Source organism: Prionailurus viverrinus, chromosome A1, assembly GCF_022837055.1.
Source record: "Prionailurus viverrinus isolate Anna chromosome A1, UM_Priviv_1.0, whole genome shotgun sequence".
NCBI classification, from domain to species: Eukaryota; Metazoa; Chordata; class Mammalia; order Carnivora; family Felidae; genus Prionailurus; species Prionailurus viverrinus.
The window spans coordinates 70,471,847-70,488,506 of NC_062561.1; the positions used below are offsets into that span (position 1 = coordinate 70,471,847).

General features: G+C 41.6%; 1 protein-coding gene across 1 annotated transcript in view; it reads right to left on the reverse strand.

Annotated features, from left to right (window-relative positions):
* SLC15A1 (solute carrier family 15 member 1) overlaps positions 1-16,660 on the reverse strand; it is a 57,381-nt gene that overhangs the window by 21,321 nt on the left and 19,400 nt on the right. Inside the window, exons 5-10 of the mRNA XM_047860545.1 lie at positions 16,056-16,175; positions 9,066-9,165; positions 8,799-8,889; positions 5,788-5,871; positions 3,229-3,311; positions 132-218 (exon numbers count right to left, since the gene is read on the reverse strand). Coding sequence (XP_047716501.1) covers positions 132-218; positions 3,229-3,311; positions 5,788-5,871; positions 8,799-8,889; positions 9,066-9,165; positions 16,056-16,175 — 565 coding nt within the window. The remainder of the gene's footprint in view (positions 1-131; positions 219-3,228; positions 3,312-5,787; positions 5,872-8,798; positions 8,890-9,065; positions 9,166-16,055; positions 16,176-16,660) is intronic.

Genomic DNA, 16,660 nt, shown 5'->3' on the forward strand with positions numbered 1-16,660 from the left:
ACACTAGTCAGGTTTACAAGGATACAACTGATAATTTTGTCCACGTGGCCTTAATCATACGAACCGCCACTGTGGCTGTCCCCGTGCTGGAGGAAGACCCCAAGAAAACTGCAGCGATAACGGTCACTCACATCATATTTCTCTTTAGCCCAGTCCAGCCAGTGCTCCCTCTTGGGAAACTCCTTACTCCGATGCTTAAACCTGTTTTTGAGGGCAAACTGAAGGAAGGAAGAAAAATCACATTTCAAAACAGAACCGATTACTTTATGAGGGAAACACATTTCAATGCAACTGCCTTTAATGGAAAGCTGTGTTTGTGAGAGAAGCAACGTATACATCGTATAAACTCGTGTAATGATGATGCTAAAAGAACCTGCATTTATTCCTGATCTCTTTCTAACTATGAGCCTTTGAGTGGGGTAAACAAAGCCATATTCTTACTACTTGACTCTCTGGGCCCTCTAGAGAGGAGCATTCAAGAGAAATATAATGTATGCCATTTATGAGTTCGGTTTTCTGCTGGCCATAGTACAAAGTAACAGGGATCTAAGTCAATCAGAGAAAGACAAACACCATATGATTTCGCTCATCTGTGGAATTTAAGAACAAAACAGAAGAACATATGGGGGGGGCGGGGAAGAGGGAAACAAACCAGGAGAGACTCTTTTTTTTAAATTTTCTTTTTAATGTTTATTTATTTTTGAGACAGCAAGAGTCAGAGCATGAGTAGGGGAGGGGCAGAGACAGAGGGAGACACAGAATCCGAGGCAAGCTCCAGGTTCTGAGCTGTCATCACAGAGCCTGACGCGGGGCTCGAACTCACAAACCCTGAGATCATGACCTGAGCTGAAGACAGACACTTAACCGACTGAGCCACCCAGGTGCCCCTGGAGAGACTCCTAAAGATAGAGAACAAACTGAGGGTTGTTGGAGGGGAGATGGGCAGGGGGATGGGCTAAATGGTAATGGGTAGTAAGGGTATTGTGATGAGCACTGGGTGTTGTATGTAAGTTACGAATCACCAAATCCTATTCTGGAAACCCAGATTGCACTGTATGTTAACTAACTAGAATTTAAATAAAAATTTGAAAAAAAAATAACAGGGATACACCTGAAACTAAAATAACACTATGTTAACTGTACTAGAATTAAAATAAAAAAGATATATATAAATGTAAAAAAAAAAGTAACAGGGAAACAGGTAAAATTCATTTTAAATATGTTATATATTATTTAATCCAATAAATCCAAATGATCTTACATATGATCTTAATATGTAATAAGAATAACATTCATATTAAATCAATAATTATTTAAACAATTATTAATAAATTCATAATATTAAATATTACAATCGATGAGAATTTCTATATTTCTTTTTTCATACTAAGTCTTCAAAACCCGGGGCATATTTTATACTTACAGAACATGATCAATTTTTATCAGAACGATTTGATTTATATTTACTTTTCATAAATTTATGTTTGAAAAACTAAATTTATATACCTAAGTTGTTCCAAATATACTTAAAAGTTTTCCACTCACTGAACTGAGTATCAGTTTTAAAGTGTAAGAGTGAAAGTAATAATAATAAAATAAATTTTTTAAAAGATTTTTTTTTAAGTAATACACCCAACATGGGGCTCAAACTTACAACCCTGAGTCCAAGAGTCGCATGCTGCACAGACTGAGCCATCCAGGTGTCCTATTAAAATTTAAGAGTGAAGGAGCACCTGGGTGGCTCGGTCGGTTAAGCGTCCGACTTTGGCTCAGGTCATGATCTCGCGGCCCGTGGGTTCGAGCCCCACGTCGGGCTCTGTGCTGACAGCTCAGAGCCTGGACTCTGCTTCGGATTCTGTGTCTCCCTCCCTCTGCCCCACCCCACTTGCACTCTTCAAAAATAAACATTAAAAAAAAAGTGAGAACTCACAATATAATATAGCGATATATAGGAAATTGTGTAATTTAAATTAATTTGAATGAAATCTAATTTAAAATTCTGTTCCCAGTTGCACATGACACATTTCAAATGTTTGAGAGCCACATGAGGCTAGTGGCTGGATAGTATAGATCGACAATAACATTTATTTCCTGCCTTTATTTTTTTTTAATTAATTTATTATTATTAAAAAAATTTTAATGTTTATTTTTGAGAGAGACAGAATGCTAGTCGGGAAGGGGCAGAAAGAGAAGGAGACACGGAATCTGAAGCAGGCTCTAGGCTCTGAGCTGTCAGCACAGAGCCCGATGTGGGGCTCAAACTCACGAGCCTTGAGATTATGACCTGATCTGAATTCAGATGCTTAGCCGACTGAGCCACCCAGGCACCCCTTTCCTACCTTTAAATGTGCCTGTATGCATGTACATCATGTTGATGCACATGGAAGAAACCATATTCTGCATGTTCCTGTCACCAAATTGTCTTTGGAAACAAGACTTCCGATGGCTGCATAGCATGGCTGCATGTACTAGAAGTTAAGCACTGTTCTCCTGCAATTTTGTGTTATAAAGTTTTGCTGTTATAAATATGACATTGATAATCTTCTACATGAATCTGTGTTCATTTTGTGTGTTCATTTTAAAAAGTGATTTTCTTAGTCTTAATTCTGAAAGTAGCATTACTGACACTCCAGACCCTTGAGATGCAGCATCAAACCGCGCCTCTCCACTTCCGTTTCACTCTTCCTGACCCGCATCAGCCATGGTTAGCCAGCGTGATAGCTGAACAGTCACTCTGCTTTGCCTTTCTTTGACCACCGATCTAATTCGAAAGTTCAAGAGCCTTTTCTATCCCTCCCTTATTGAGTTCAGTTTGTGTCCTTTTCCATTTGGTTAGTTTTATAAGAAACTTTAATTACCAAAATAGTTAAGAACATTAAGAAAATGTTTAAAGCGAAGTCAATGTTGGGGGTACCTGGGTGGCTCAGTCGGCTAAGTGTCTGACTCTTGGTATTGGCTCAGGTCATGATCTCACAGTTCGTGAGTTTGAGCCCCGCGTCAGGGTCTGTACTGACAGTGAGGAGCCTGCTTGGGAAGCTCTCTTTCCCTCTCTCTGCCCCTCCCCGCTCATGCTCTCTCTCTGTTTCTCTCTCTCTCTCTCTCTCTCAAAATAAATAAACTTAAAAAAATAAAGAAAAGTCAATGCTTCATTGCATTTTAATTTGAAGGAGGTAGAAGGTTCTGGGATGACTAAATATCACTGACAGAGAAAGCTACTGAAATACTTACACCAATGCACTTGACAACTTTAGCCATGACATTACCCTGGGGCTGAAACTTCTTGTACATTCCACTGCCAATGACGAACACAACTGGGAAGGCAAAAGAAGACATTAACAAGGCGTTTGACAGAACTACCTGTGACCTAGAAGATGTGCTTTTATTTGAGTTACAACCTTGTTTTGGAAATACTGGGATTACTCACAGAGTGGGCTTGCCTTCCTATGTCCCAGTTTGGAAAGTGCTTTTGATCCTAACAATCACAGAAGCTTTGAGCGGTGGTATATTTGTGCTGTCATATACAAACATCGGAGCCTATTACTGTCCACTTCCCACATTTTGGGGTGGCTCACAGACGCTCCATACGGCTATTTAAGTGCAAGTTTTATTCTTAAGCATAGGGAGACAAAGGAATAAGTGCTTTCACGTAACAGATCAGCGCATAATTCTATAAAGACAAAAAACAGCTTTAATTTTTTGATTGCAATGGCAGAAGAGTTTCTTCTTTTTTAATAAATCTTCAGAAAAAGGAAGAAACTAGTTTGTTAAAACCTTACTTAATCATGTGTGGCAGAGTTCATTCCGTGGTCACGGTACAGAAAAACAGTGGTGAATTTTTGCATCTGTGGCTACAGTTTTACAAGGTTAAAGCACTTTTACAATAAGGCAATTCTTCCATGGATCTTCCTAGAAAAGGCATATTGTGAAAATAGAAAAAGCATTCCTTCAGGAGACTCTGGAAACCCAGTACCGTGTGAGGATTTCTGATTGTCCAATACCACAGTTTAATCATTTAAAAGCACTGGTGGGTTGATGGAATGCCACTTAATTTCCTCAATTTAAAAGGGCCTGAGATTTTGAGAAGTGCTACCTCTGAGAGCATATGTCCAAGTATGTGCCTGTGTTATAGGTGTTCTTTATGGTTGAATAAAGAGAAATATACTTGAATCCTCACCCGATGCCAGTCTTCCTTAATCCAGAGATGGCAGAGATACCCATAGATGGAGTCTACTCTGTTTTACCAACGAGTGTTTTAATCTTTAAGCTTCTGATTAACTTAAGCCTAATTCAAGCACAAGATTGCTGCTGAAAGAAACTTCAAGAGACAGCACTGATGCATAGGATTTGGCCTATTCTCAATTCTTCCATTCGAGAAACATTGTATGATGTAAGAATGACCCATGCAAACTAAATGACAATTTACCTAATGCCAACTCACTACAGCGTCTGGCCTCGAACAGCAGCTTTTGAGATCCTTTTTTATCTCCTTACGCAGAATCGGAGAGGAGTAGGTATATACGGACTTTTTAGGGGAGTGTGGCAGTATTTAAACAATTATGGAAGGAAATGGCCACAGAAAAAAAGGGAAAATACTGAATTCTGGCTTGGATGTAAGGGTGAAGCTAACTTGCTACAAGCTGAACAAACAGGGTTAAGAGGGGGCATAATTGACTCTATGAAGACCTGAAAAAAAGTCAGAGAAAGTAATAGTGCCAGCACTTTCTCATTTGAGTGGGAAGTTGCAAAGGCCTGAGATGCATATTGGGCTCTGTTTCCTGCTTGTACTACTGTTACAGGTTGAATCGTGTCCCCGACCCCCACCACCCCCCGCCCCCAGAAGATGCTGAAGTCCTTACCCCCAGTACCTCAGAATGTGACCTCATTTGGAAATACAGCCTTTGCAGAAGATCGAGTTAAGATGAGGTCATTCAGGTGGCTCCTACTCCAATATGACTGGTGGCCTTACAAAAAAGCGCAAATTTGGACACAGATGTGCACACAGGGGAAGGCCACAGGCAGATTGGCATTGTGCTGCATCAGGCCAGGGAACTACCAGAGGCAGAAGAGAGGCCTGGAAGAGATCCCTCTCAGTAACTTCAGAGGGAGCAGGGCCCTCTCGCCATGTTGATTTTGGATTCCCCACCTCCAGAGCTGTGAGATGATAAATAAATTTGTAATGAAGCCACCCAATCTGTAGTGTTTTGTCACGGTAGTCCCAGGAAACGAAGACACTTGCCATCTTTCAATGTAGACTATCCTAGGGTGAAACTGTCCATACTTCCTAAAAAGCCAGGGCCAAGAACTAATGTGTGAATGAATGTATCTAACAGACACATATATTCCTCCCAACGGGAAGATACTCTGGTAGAACCATTTCGAGATGATGTATTATGGAAACCTGGATGTTCACTGGAAGTATTTAAACGCTAACTGGAGCAGGCTGCCGGGTCTTGAGGCAAGCTGGAGACGAGCACACGCTGATAAGAGCAAAAGCGTTCGGTCATGGGGTCATCTAGTCTAATAGATTCTGTCACTTTTCACCTTAAATCTGCCTAAATAGTGTCAAACTTTCCAGAGCCCAGCTCAGTTGATCCCATTTCCTGTAAACTCTTTTTTGATCTTATTTCCTCTGAAGTAATATGCCAACTCTACTTTGTTTGAATGTTCAGAGCACGGGAATTATTATTACAATTTATTCCATGAAGTTTTAAAAAATTGGTCACAATAATTAATGTGAGGGTCTGACCTGATCATAGGGTTGTACTAATTCAACTGATTTCTACTTACTCAGAGCTACAGCCATGAGAGCAGCAGGGACCCCAAATGCCAGTGGGTAGCAAGCTTGTTTACTGTGAATTCCACATTGTTGAACTGGGGAGAAATTATAAGATTAAAATTCATTATAGCATTTTTTTATAATCTTAGTTTTTAATGTTTATTTATTTTTGAGACAGAGAGAAAGAACATGAGCAGGGGAGGGGCAGAGAGAGAAGGAGACACAGAATCTGAAGCAGGCTCCAGGCTCTGAGCTGTCAGTACAGAGCCTGACGTAGGACTCGAACTCACAAACTGTGAGATCATGACCTGAGCAGAACTTGGATGCTTAACCAACTGAACTACCCAGGTGCCCCTCATTATGGCATTTTTTTTTAATGTTTATTTATTTTTGAGACAGGGAGAGACAGCATGAACGGGGGAGGGTCAGAGAGAGAGGGAGACACAGAATCTGAAACAGGCTCCAGGCTCTGAGCTGTCAGCACAAAGCCTGACGCGGGGCTTGAACTCACAGACCGTGAGATCATGACCTGAGCCAAAGTCGGACGCTTAACCGACTGAGCCACCCAGGCACCCCTCATTATGGCATTTTTAATGCTCATATATAGTTATCATTTTTTTAAAAATCCCTAACTGGTTATTACATATTGCTTTTACTTAATGTTCTAGACTTATCCATTTGCTTTATCGATTTCATTGCCTGCTGAGCCCAGAAGCTTTGTAGTAGAAAGAGCAAGAGACGAACGTAGGTTCTAATCTTAGCTCCTAAATAGATGTCTGACACTGGCCAAGCCAAAATCAGTGGGAATCCTTATATGGATTTTCTTGGCGGGAGAGATAAAAGTGACCTGGATCCAATAACTTGAAGACAGGGGACCCAGTAAATAAAATCAAAAGTACCCTGGAAAATCAAGAGTGTGTGTTCCTGAATTCATGCTATTTAAAAAACAATTAGATTGCCCAGGGCAGGGGTCAACAAAGTTTTCTGTGAAGAGCTGGAAGTAAATATTCTAGGCTTTGTGGACCATTCAGTCTCTGTCGCAACTACTCAACTTTGACTTTGTAAGGTGAAAGCAGTCATGGACAATAGACAAATCGATGGTCTTGTCCAGATTTCTGGATTTGGCCCATCAGCCATAGTTTTCTAACCTCTGACTGCACATCCATTCTAGCTCTGAAATCCTAGGATTGGTGAGGAAAAAAAATTAAGACTCTGGAAGGAGAAGTAGAGATTATTGGACATTCCTTCTTTTTCTTTTTTTAAAAAATGTTTATTTATTTATTTTGAGAGAGAGCATGAGCACGAGTGGGGGAGGAGCAGAGAGAGAGGGAGGGAGAAAATCCCAAGCAGGCTCCGCGCTCAGCCTGACATGGGACTCGATCTCGTGACCATGAGATCACGACCTGAGCTAATATCAAGAGTTGGACATTTAACCGACTGATCCACCCAGGGTCCCCTAGAAATTCTTTCAATGAAATGGAGCCTCCAGGAATAATCTGATCCGAAAGGGGTTTGACTTTGTCTTTGACTGACTAACCGCTTCACAATTCGGCAGAGGAAGAAGTTAACTCGTAGAAAATTGATAGTCACGCAAATGTTTCCTGTTCATAGCTGTCCAAATGATTCTGTTCGTGGCAATGCAAACTCACTCTTCCCTCTGAGAAGAGCGTACATCTCTGTTGTTCAAATCCTTATTGGAGCTGATTGTAGCAGTGTTCCTCCAGTTTCTTCACTAATTAATCAGTCATATAAAATCTCAGCACATGCTCATTTTATATTTGTGTGAGGGCTAGGATTTTACCTTTAAAATTATCCTTTAACACATTCTGTAATTCAAACGTGCATAAGTACATATTCTACTAGAAGCTGGAAGTGGGGGAGGTGAGGGAACATAATGAAAGAATAAAGTATCTTTATTATTATTTTTTTAAGTAGGCTCCATGCCCAATGTGGGGCTTGAACTCACAACCCTGAGGTCAAAAGTCGGATGTTCTATGGACTGAGCCAGCCAGGTGCCCCAAAGCTATTAAATGTTTATACAAAACAAGTTGGAATGGGATTTAAGGGTCATCTTCAAAATACTACTCCAGGCAGAAATACATAAATCCCCACAAAATATTTTCTTTCATCATTGAATCTGATTTGCAGTGTGGACACCACAGGGTTGTTTTGGTCTAATCTGTCCCCGGATAGTCCCTTCAGGTGGGAAATTCACAGACTCTCAGTGGAGTGTCAGCAAACACAAATATCTGAGCGCTCTTGACAGCTGCTGTCTCCTTCTCCTTCCCGGGCAGTTCTTTTAGAAATAGCTAAGGGGTACCTGGGTGGCTCAGTCGATTAAACATCCAACTTCCGCTCAGGTCATGATTTCACGGTTTGTGGGTTTGAGCCCTGCGTCGGGTCCTGTGCTGACAGCTCAGAGCCTGGAGCCTGCTTCGGATTCTGTGTCTCCCTCTCTCTCTGTCCCGCCCCTGCTTACACACACACACTCTCTCTCTCTCTCTCTCTCTCTCTCTCTCTCTCTCTCTCTCTCTCTCTCTCAAAACTAAATAAACATTTAAAAAATTAAAAAAAAAACCCAACAAGAAATAGTTGAGATGAGAGGAAAGAGAAGAATAAAATGTTGCCACTAAATTCTTCCTAACTCACTGCATATCGCTGGGGAGCACAAATTTGTGCCCAAAGGCACAAATGCCAAGTACGACCCATCCAGGTCTGGTTGCCAAACAGCACCTCTTTCTTGCCTTCTCTCTTACCGTGAATAAAGACTTTGCATTAATAAAAACTTAGAAAAAATGATTGCCATGCTAGGGGTGTTTTAGATTCTTCAGTGGTCTTTGGGATAAGGGAGTCAAATAGGATTAGAGACGCCACGAAGCTCATTTTCTGGATTTCGAAGTATCCGACAGCAGAAGCGTAATGGGAGAAAAGAGGGACAAAACAGACAAACAAAACAAGGACTTAAACTTGCCACCTGACTTTCTCCCCATAATTCAAAAAAAGAAAACCGGATGTGTCTTACCTCTGAGCATGGGAGTGATGATAGTAGAAAGCAAGCTTCCAGCATTAATGGCCAAATAAAAGATGGAAAAGAATCGGTTTCTTTGTTTTTCCTGTAATTAAAAGGATAAGGTTACAACATGACTTTGGTTATATATCAACTGATCAAATGTGGCTGATGATCGGTCCTTGAAAAGAACCAAATGGAGGACAGACTTGGTGTCTGTGGAATAATTCCTGGATGTTTATATTTGTTTTATGTAGTTTCTGTGAAGGCACATGATCTCACCTGGCCCTCTTCGAACTGGTCTCCACCAAACGCAGACACACAGGGCTTTATTCCTCCGGTTCCCAGAGCTATCAGGGCCAGGCCAATCATGGACAGTGCCCTAGGGAAAGGAGAGGGGATATTGCAGAAATGTGAGATTCTTCAAAGCAGGAGTCTCTCTGTCCTCTAATTTCCCTCAGAGGACCGGGGACAGTGGTTCTATTTGGGTTCCTGGCCCAATTTCCAATGTAGGGAGGGGAATCCCCATACTAACAATAAAAATTCATGGCCACCGGCTGGGTGTCCTACAATTCAAAGCAATTCTGACACTCTCTACCCGGAGACAGTATCAGATTCCACAGCTCATACGACCCAGCAACAGCACTGCTGGGAATTTATCCAAGGGATACAGGAGTCCTGATGCATAGGGACACATGTACCCCAATGTTTATAGCAGTGCTTTCAACAACAGCCAAATCATGGAAAGAGCCCAAATGTCCATCAAATGATGACTGGATAAAGATGTGGTACATATATACAATGGAGTACTACTGAGCAATGAAAAAGAATGAAGTCTTGCCATCTGCAACTACATGGATGGAACTGGAGGGCATCATGCTGAGTGAAATACATCATTCAGAGAAAGACAGATATCATGTTTTCACTCATATGTGGAAGTTGAGAAACTTCACGGAAGACCATGGGGGAAGGGAAAGAAAAAAAAACATATGGTTACAGAGAGGGAGGAAACCCATAAGAGACTTTTAAAAACAGAACAAACTGAGGGTGAAAGAGAGTGAAATGGGTGATGGGCATCGAAGGTGGCACTTGTTGGGACGAGCACTGGGTGTTTTATGTAAGTGATGTATCATGGGAATCTACTCCTGAGGCCAAGAGCACACTGTACACACTGTATGTTAGCTAACTTGACAAAAAATAATACTAAAAAAAATAATTAAAAAAAATTCCACAGGTTAAGGGCTCAGTCCTATAAGACTGCCTTCCCCCCGACTTCAGGCACCACAGGCAAGCCTAGGTTGTCACCTGTGCTTCTGACTGATGAGCTACAAATTGGAAGTTCCAAAGACCATCTCCTTGAACTTCAGATACAAGTTACAATCCCAGGTTGTTGCCTGTACTTCTGACCTACTGGCTATAAATCAGTATAAACGACCTCCTTGTAGGGTTCAATTAACTTGTTGGAGCTGCTCACAGAACTCAGGAAACACTTTACTTACTAGATCACCAATTTATCATAAAAGGATATAACTTGGGAGCACTCAAGTGGAAGAAATGCACAGGACAAAATAGGTGGGAAGGGGCACGGAGCTCCCACACCCTCTCCAGGGTGCCTCTGTCCCCGTACCTCCCTGTGCCTACCAACCTGGAAGCTCTTCCAACCCTGTCTTTTGGGTTTTTATGGAGGCTTCCTTACATAGGCATGGTTGATTAAATCATTGGCCGCTGGATATTAACTCAATCTCCAGGCCCTCTCCCCCTCCCTGGAGGTCAGGGGGTAGGAATGAAAGTTCCAACTCTCTAGTCACATGATTGGTTCTTTTGGCAACCAGGCTCCATCCTTAGCCAGGTCCCCAAAGTCACCTCATCAACATAACAAGAGATAGTTCACCACTCTCATCACTTAGGGAATTCCAAGGGTTTTAGGAGCTCTGTTCCCAAAACAGGGAAGATTGAATATGTATTTCTTATTATAAATCACAATCTCACAGTAGTTAAACACAGAGAAGGGACTCAACCTGTTTGAGAAGATAATTCACAGGAATACAGTCTTGATAGCAGAATGAAATTTGAATTCATGGGCCTTAACATTACTACCATAATCTACTATCTTTTGATCCTCTCAAGAGATGCAGAGAAAGCATTTGACAAAATACAGCATCCTTTCTTGATAAAAACCCAAGATCATAAAAGCTATTCACAAAAGATCCACCGCTAATATCATCCTCAACGGGGAAAAACTGAGAGCTTTCCCCCTAAGGTCAGGAACACGACAAGGATGTCCACTCTCACCACTGTTATTCAACATAGTGTTGGAAATCCTAGCCTCAGCATTCAGACAACACAAAGAAATAAAAGGCATCCAAATTGGCAAGGAGGAAGTCAAACTCTCACTCTTTGCAGATGACATGATACTCTATGTGGAAAACCCAAAAGACTCCACAAACTGCTAGAATTGATCCATGAACTCAGCAAAGTCATAGGATATAAAATCAATGCACAGAAATTGGTTGCATTTCTATACACCAATAATGAAGCAGCAGAAGGAAAAATTAAGGAATCTATTCTATTTACAACTGCACCAAAAACCATAAAATACCTAGGAATAGAGTTAACCACAGAGGTGAAAAATCTATACACTGAAAATTATAGAAAGCTTGTGAAATAAACTGAAGAAGACACAAAAAAATGGAAAAACATTCCATGCTCATGGACTGGAAGAACAAATATTGTTAAAATGTTGATTCTGCCCAAAGCAATCTACATATTCAATGCAATCCCTATCCAAATAACACCAGCATTCTTCCCAGAGCTAGAACAAACAATCCTAAATTTGTATGGAACCAGTAAAAACCCTGAATAGCCAAAGCTATCCTGAAAAAGAAAACCAAAGCTGGAGGTATCACAATTCTGGATTTCAAGCTATATTTTAAAGCTGTAATCATCAAGACCGTATGGTACTGGCACAAAAAAGACACACAGATCAATGGAACAGAATAGAGAACCCATAATAGACACACAAACGTATGGCCAACTAATCTTTGACAAAGAGGAAAGAATATCCAATGGAAAAAAGATGGGCTCTTCAGCAAATGGTATTGGGAAAACTGGACGGTGACATGCAGAAGAATGAACCTGAACCACTTTCTTATACCAGACACAAAAATAAACTCAAAATGCGTGAAAGACCTAAACATAAGTCTTGAAGCCATCAAAATCCTAGAGGAGAAAACAGGAAACAACCTCTTTGATCTTGGCCACAGCAACTTCTTACTTGACGTCTCCAGAGGCAAGGGAAACAAAAGCAAAAATGAACTATTGGGACCTCATCAAGATAAAAAGTTTCTGCACGGTGAAAGAAACAATCAGCAAACCTAAAAGGCAACCAAGGGAATGGGAGAAGATATTTACAAATGACACATCAGATAAAAAGGGTTAGTATCCAAAATCTATAAAGAATCTATCAAACTCAACATCCAAATACCAAATAATCCAGTGAAGAAATGGGCAAAAGACATGAATAGACATTTTTCTAAAGAAGACATCCAGATGGCCAACTGACACATGAAAAAATGTTCATCAAACTCATTAGCAGGGAGCTACAAATCAAATCCACAATGAGATACCAGCTCACATCTGTCAGAATGGCTAAAATTAACAACTCAGGAAATGACAGATGTTGGTGAGGATGCAGAGAAAGAGGAACACTTTTGCACTGCTGGGGGGAATGCAAACTGGTGCAGCCACTCTGGAAAACAGTATGGAGGTTCCTCAGAAAGTTAAAAATAGAGCTACCTCGCAACCCAGCAATTACACTACTAAGTATTTATCCAAAGGATACAGGTGTGCTGTTTTGAAGGGGCTCATGCACCCCAATGTTCATAGCAGCACTATCGACAATAGCCAAAGTATAGAAAGAGCCCAAATGTCCATCGATGGATGACTGGATAAAGAAGTCATGGAGTACTCGATCCAAAAGAATGAAATCTTGCCATTTGCAACAATGTGGATGGAGCTAGAGGGTATTACGCTACGTGACATTAGTCAGTCAGAGAAAGACAAGTATCATATGACTTCACTCATATGTGGAATTTAAGATACAAAACAGATGAACGTAAGGGAAGAGAAGCAAAAAATAATACGAAAACAGAGAGGGAGACAAACCATAAGAGACTCTTAAATACAGAGAACAAACTGGGGGTTGCTGGAGGGGTTGTGGGGGGGATGGGCTAAATGGGTGAGGGGCATTGAGAAGGGCACTTGTTGGGATGAGCACTGGGTGCTACATGTAAGTGATGAATCACTGCATTCTATTCCTGAAATCATTATTACTCTCTCTGTTAACAAACTTGTATGTATATTTAAAAAACTTAAAGCAACAGCTGAATACTGGACAAGGATTTATGTATGGAATTCTTTTGTAGCTCTTACCGTTTTCAGTAAAAGAATGGGTAGGTAAAATGTGTCTGTGTGCACTGTGTCTAGTACAATCATAATAGAATCATAATAGTCATGAAAAGCCATGGAAAAAGACAATTTAAATGCAAAGCAGAGTATCAGGTTATGTGGTATGATCTTAACTTGTTTACAAAGTACAGAAGACTGGAAAGAAGCAGAACAAAAGATTTTCTACTATAATCTTTTACAATGATAGAAGAGATTATTTGTAATAATGGAGGGAATTAAGGCTTAGTTATTTTTACTTCCCTTGTATTTTCCAAGTCTATGTATTTTACCTCCTGAATTGAAAAAAAATCACTCATGGAACTTACCAACTCCCATTTTGTAGTTTTGTTAGATTTATAGTAGGCACTACAAATTTCAGGTTTTTAAAAAATTTTTTTAAGTTTATTTATTTATTTTGAGAGAGAGAGGGAGCATGAGCACATGCACAAGCTGGGGAGGGACAGAGAGAGAGAGAGAGAGAGAGAGAGAGAGAGAGAGAGAGAGAATCCCAAGCAGGCTCCACGCTGTCAGCACAGAGCCCAGTGGGGGGTTTGAACTCACAAACCATGAGATATGACCTGAGCTGAAATCAAGAGTTGGACACTGAACTGACTGAGCTACCCAAGCACCCCCAAATTTCAAGTTTTATAAGGGTTTACTCCAAATCTTCTTGTTTGCAAATATTACTTTAAAATTCTAACAAATATTTTAGGAAACTATAGATAAAGTCAAGGAAGAGTGCACATTGAAAAGTTCCTTTAAAAAATCTGCTCAGGGGTGCCTGGGTGGCTTAGAGGGTTAAGCGTCCGACTTCAGCTCAGGTCATGATCTCACGGTCCGTGAGTTCGAGCCCCGCATCGGGCTCTGTGCTGACAGCTCAGAGCCTGGAGCCCATTTCAGATTCTGTGTCTCCCTCTCTCTATGCCCCTCCCCTGTTCATGCTCTGTCTCTCTCTGTCTCAAAAATAAATGAACGTTAAAAAAAAATTTAAAAAAATCTGCTCATCTTAGGGCTCCTGGCTGGCTCAGTCAGAAGAGCGTGTGACTCTTGATCTCGGGGTTGTGAGTTCAAGCCCCATGTTGGGTGTAGAGTTTAGTTAAATAAATAAAACTTAAAAAAAAATCATGCTCCTCTTCTTGAATTAACTGGCTGAAGCACTTTTTTTGTTTGCCTCTTAATAAACTTGTGCTTAGTGCTATCACTCTTTTATTTTTATTTATTTTTAAATTTTTTTTATGTTTAGCCTGGGGGGCTCAATCGGTTGTCTAACTTAGGCTCAGGTCACGATCTAGTGGTTCATGGGTTCGAGCCCCATGTTGGGCTCTGTGCTGACAGCTCAGAGCCTGGAGCCTGCTTCAGATTCTGTGTCTCCCTCTCTGCCCCTTTCCCCTGCTCATGCTCTGTCTCTCTCTGTCTCAAAAATAAACAAATATTCAAAAAAATTTTAATTTTTTTTTATGTTTATTATTTTTGAGAGAGAGAGACAGAGCATGAGCAGGGGAGGGGCAGAGAGAGGGGGAGACACAGAATCTGAAGCAGGCTCCAGGCTCTGAGCTGTCAGCACAGAGCCTGACGCGGTACTCGAACTCACCAGTAGTGAGATCATGACCCGAGCTGAAGTTGGAAGCTTAACCAACTGAGCCACTCAGGCACCCCCAAACATTTTAAATGACAACAAAACATGGCCGGTTGGATATGATGTACCAGGCCCTCTAGTGAGAGCTGTAGGTATGCTTGAATATGAACTCCATGAAATACCCTAAGAGACTAAGCTTTCTTGAATACTTACCACTTGCCAGGCCATGCTGTGGGTCCTTTACCCAGATTAAGGCACAAAACTGCCACACGAGGTAGGCACTAGTTAAAGTGAGGAAACCTAGGCACAGAGGTTAAGAAATGTGCTCAAGATCCCACAACTAGTAAAGGGCATAGCCAGCATTTGAACCAGTTAGGCTGGCTCCAAAGTCCATGTTCTTAATTGATACCATAGAAGAGAAAACTGAGGCCTGGGGAAGGTGAGCTGCCCAGGTCTTACAGCTCCTTTGTGAGTAGCTGGGACTCAGACATTGGAAGTGTGAGCTCCTGACCCGGTCATACAACCACTCCCTCCCACCAGCGCAGTTCTCTGTGGGCACCGAGGGTGTTGCAGCAAGGGACCGGGTCTAAACAGCAATCCGATTGGCTAACAAACCAGAAACGCCGGAATTGCAGAAACCAATTTGAATTTCAGTGATATTTCCCCAACCCATATGATACGTTACTCATAGATCAAGGAACGGAAGCACAAGAACCAGAAACAAAATACATCTTTATAAGGCCAGACTATAGTGATGGGAAATTAGTCTCACAGAGGAGCATTTGTCAACGGCACTTTCCATCAAGAACTCAGAACACAGGGCTGCAACAAATATTTCTGAAACTGAATTACTGAAAAATAAGCGGAAGTATGGTACGAGGAGACACCCAAAGGCACAGAGTCTTGAGGAAACCTGGCATGATTAGGGATCAAGGTCTGTGGGAGTTCTGTCCCTGGGAGGAAGATCAAGATTAACACAAGTATTCCGGGCGCTGACCGTGTGTCGTGTGACATGTACCCAAGACAGCAAGGTGTCGAGTGAGCAGTGGCTCCACACAGCTGCTAGGATGGTGACATACATAGACCCAACTCTTAGTCAACAAAAAAGCTTCCTCTATGCTGATGAGGGAGGAAAGACCTCCTTGCACTTACGGTGAAGTTCAAGGAAAAAAGATGAAAAATTAAAGCACGGAGTAAGCCACCAGTGGCGGGGGGCTGGGGCGGGGGAAGGGCAGCAGGTGTCAACTCACACATGTGTGGGGAGGTTGTCAGGGATTCCGTCATGGTCGAAGTCTGTGAGGTCATTAATGGAACTGACTGAAATCACCGCCTGTCCGATTGTGTACACGATGGACAGCGACACGATCGTCCTGTGTTGAGAGGGGTTAAGAGAACCTAAGTTAACTGCATGGTAGGAGCCCACTTCCTTCCCTCCCACAGAAAGGTCTCTTGCTTCAAAAGGCAAGATGCCAGCCATTGTGTACTTGTTTCTCAAACTTGAGTACCACTGGGAACTCTTCAAACAACAGAACAAAGAACAAAAGCAAGAACTGTTAACTCCTAGGAAGGCAGCCTGCTGGAGAATTTGTTGCCCAGCATGCATGTGTAAATCCCATCGGCTGGAGCCAGGGGAAGGGGCGGAAGATCGGTTTCATCTCTGAATTACTTGAAAAACTCAGTGTTTCCTCTTACCTAACTGCTGAGTCCGTCTATCTTCAAAAGTAAGAGATACTTATCTTGTGCCTGATAACAATATTTGGCCAGGAGTGGGCCATTAATTATGTACCAAAAATTTTTTTAATGTTTAATTTTAAGAGAGACAGAGACAGAGTGTGAGTGGGTTGGGGCAGAGACA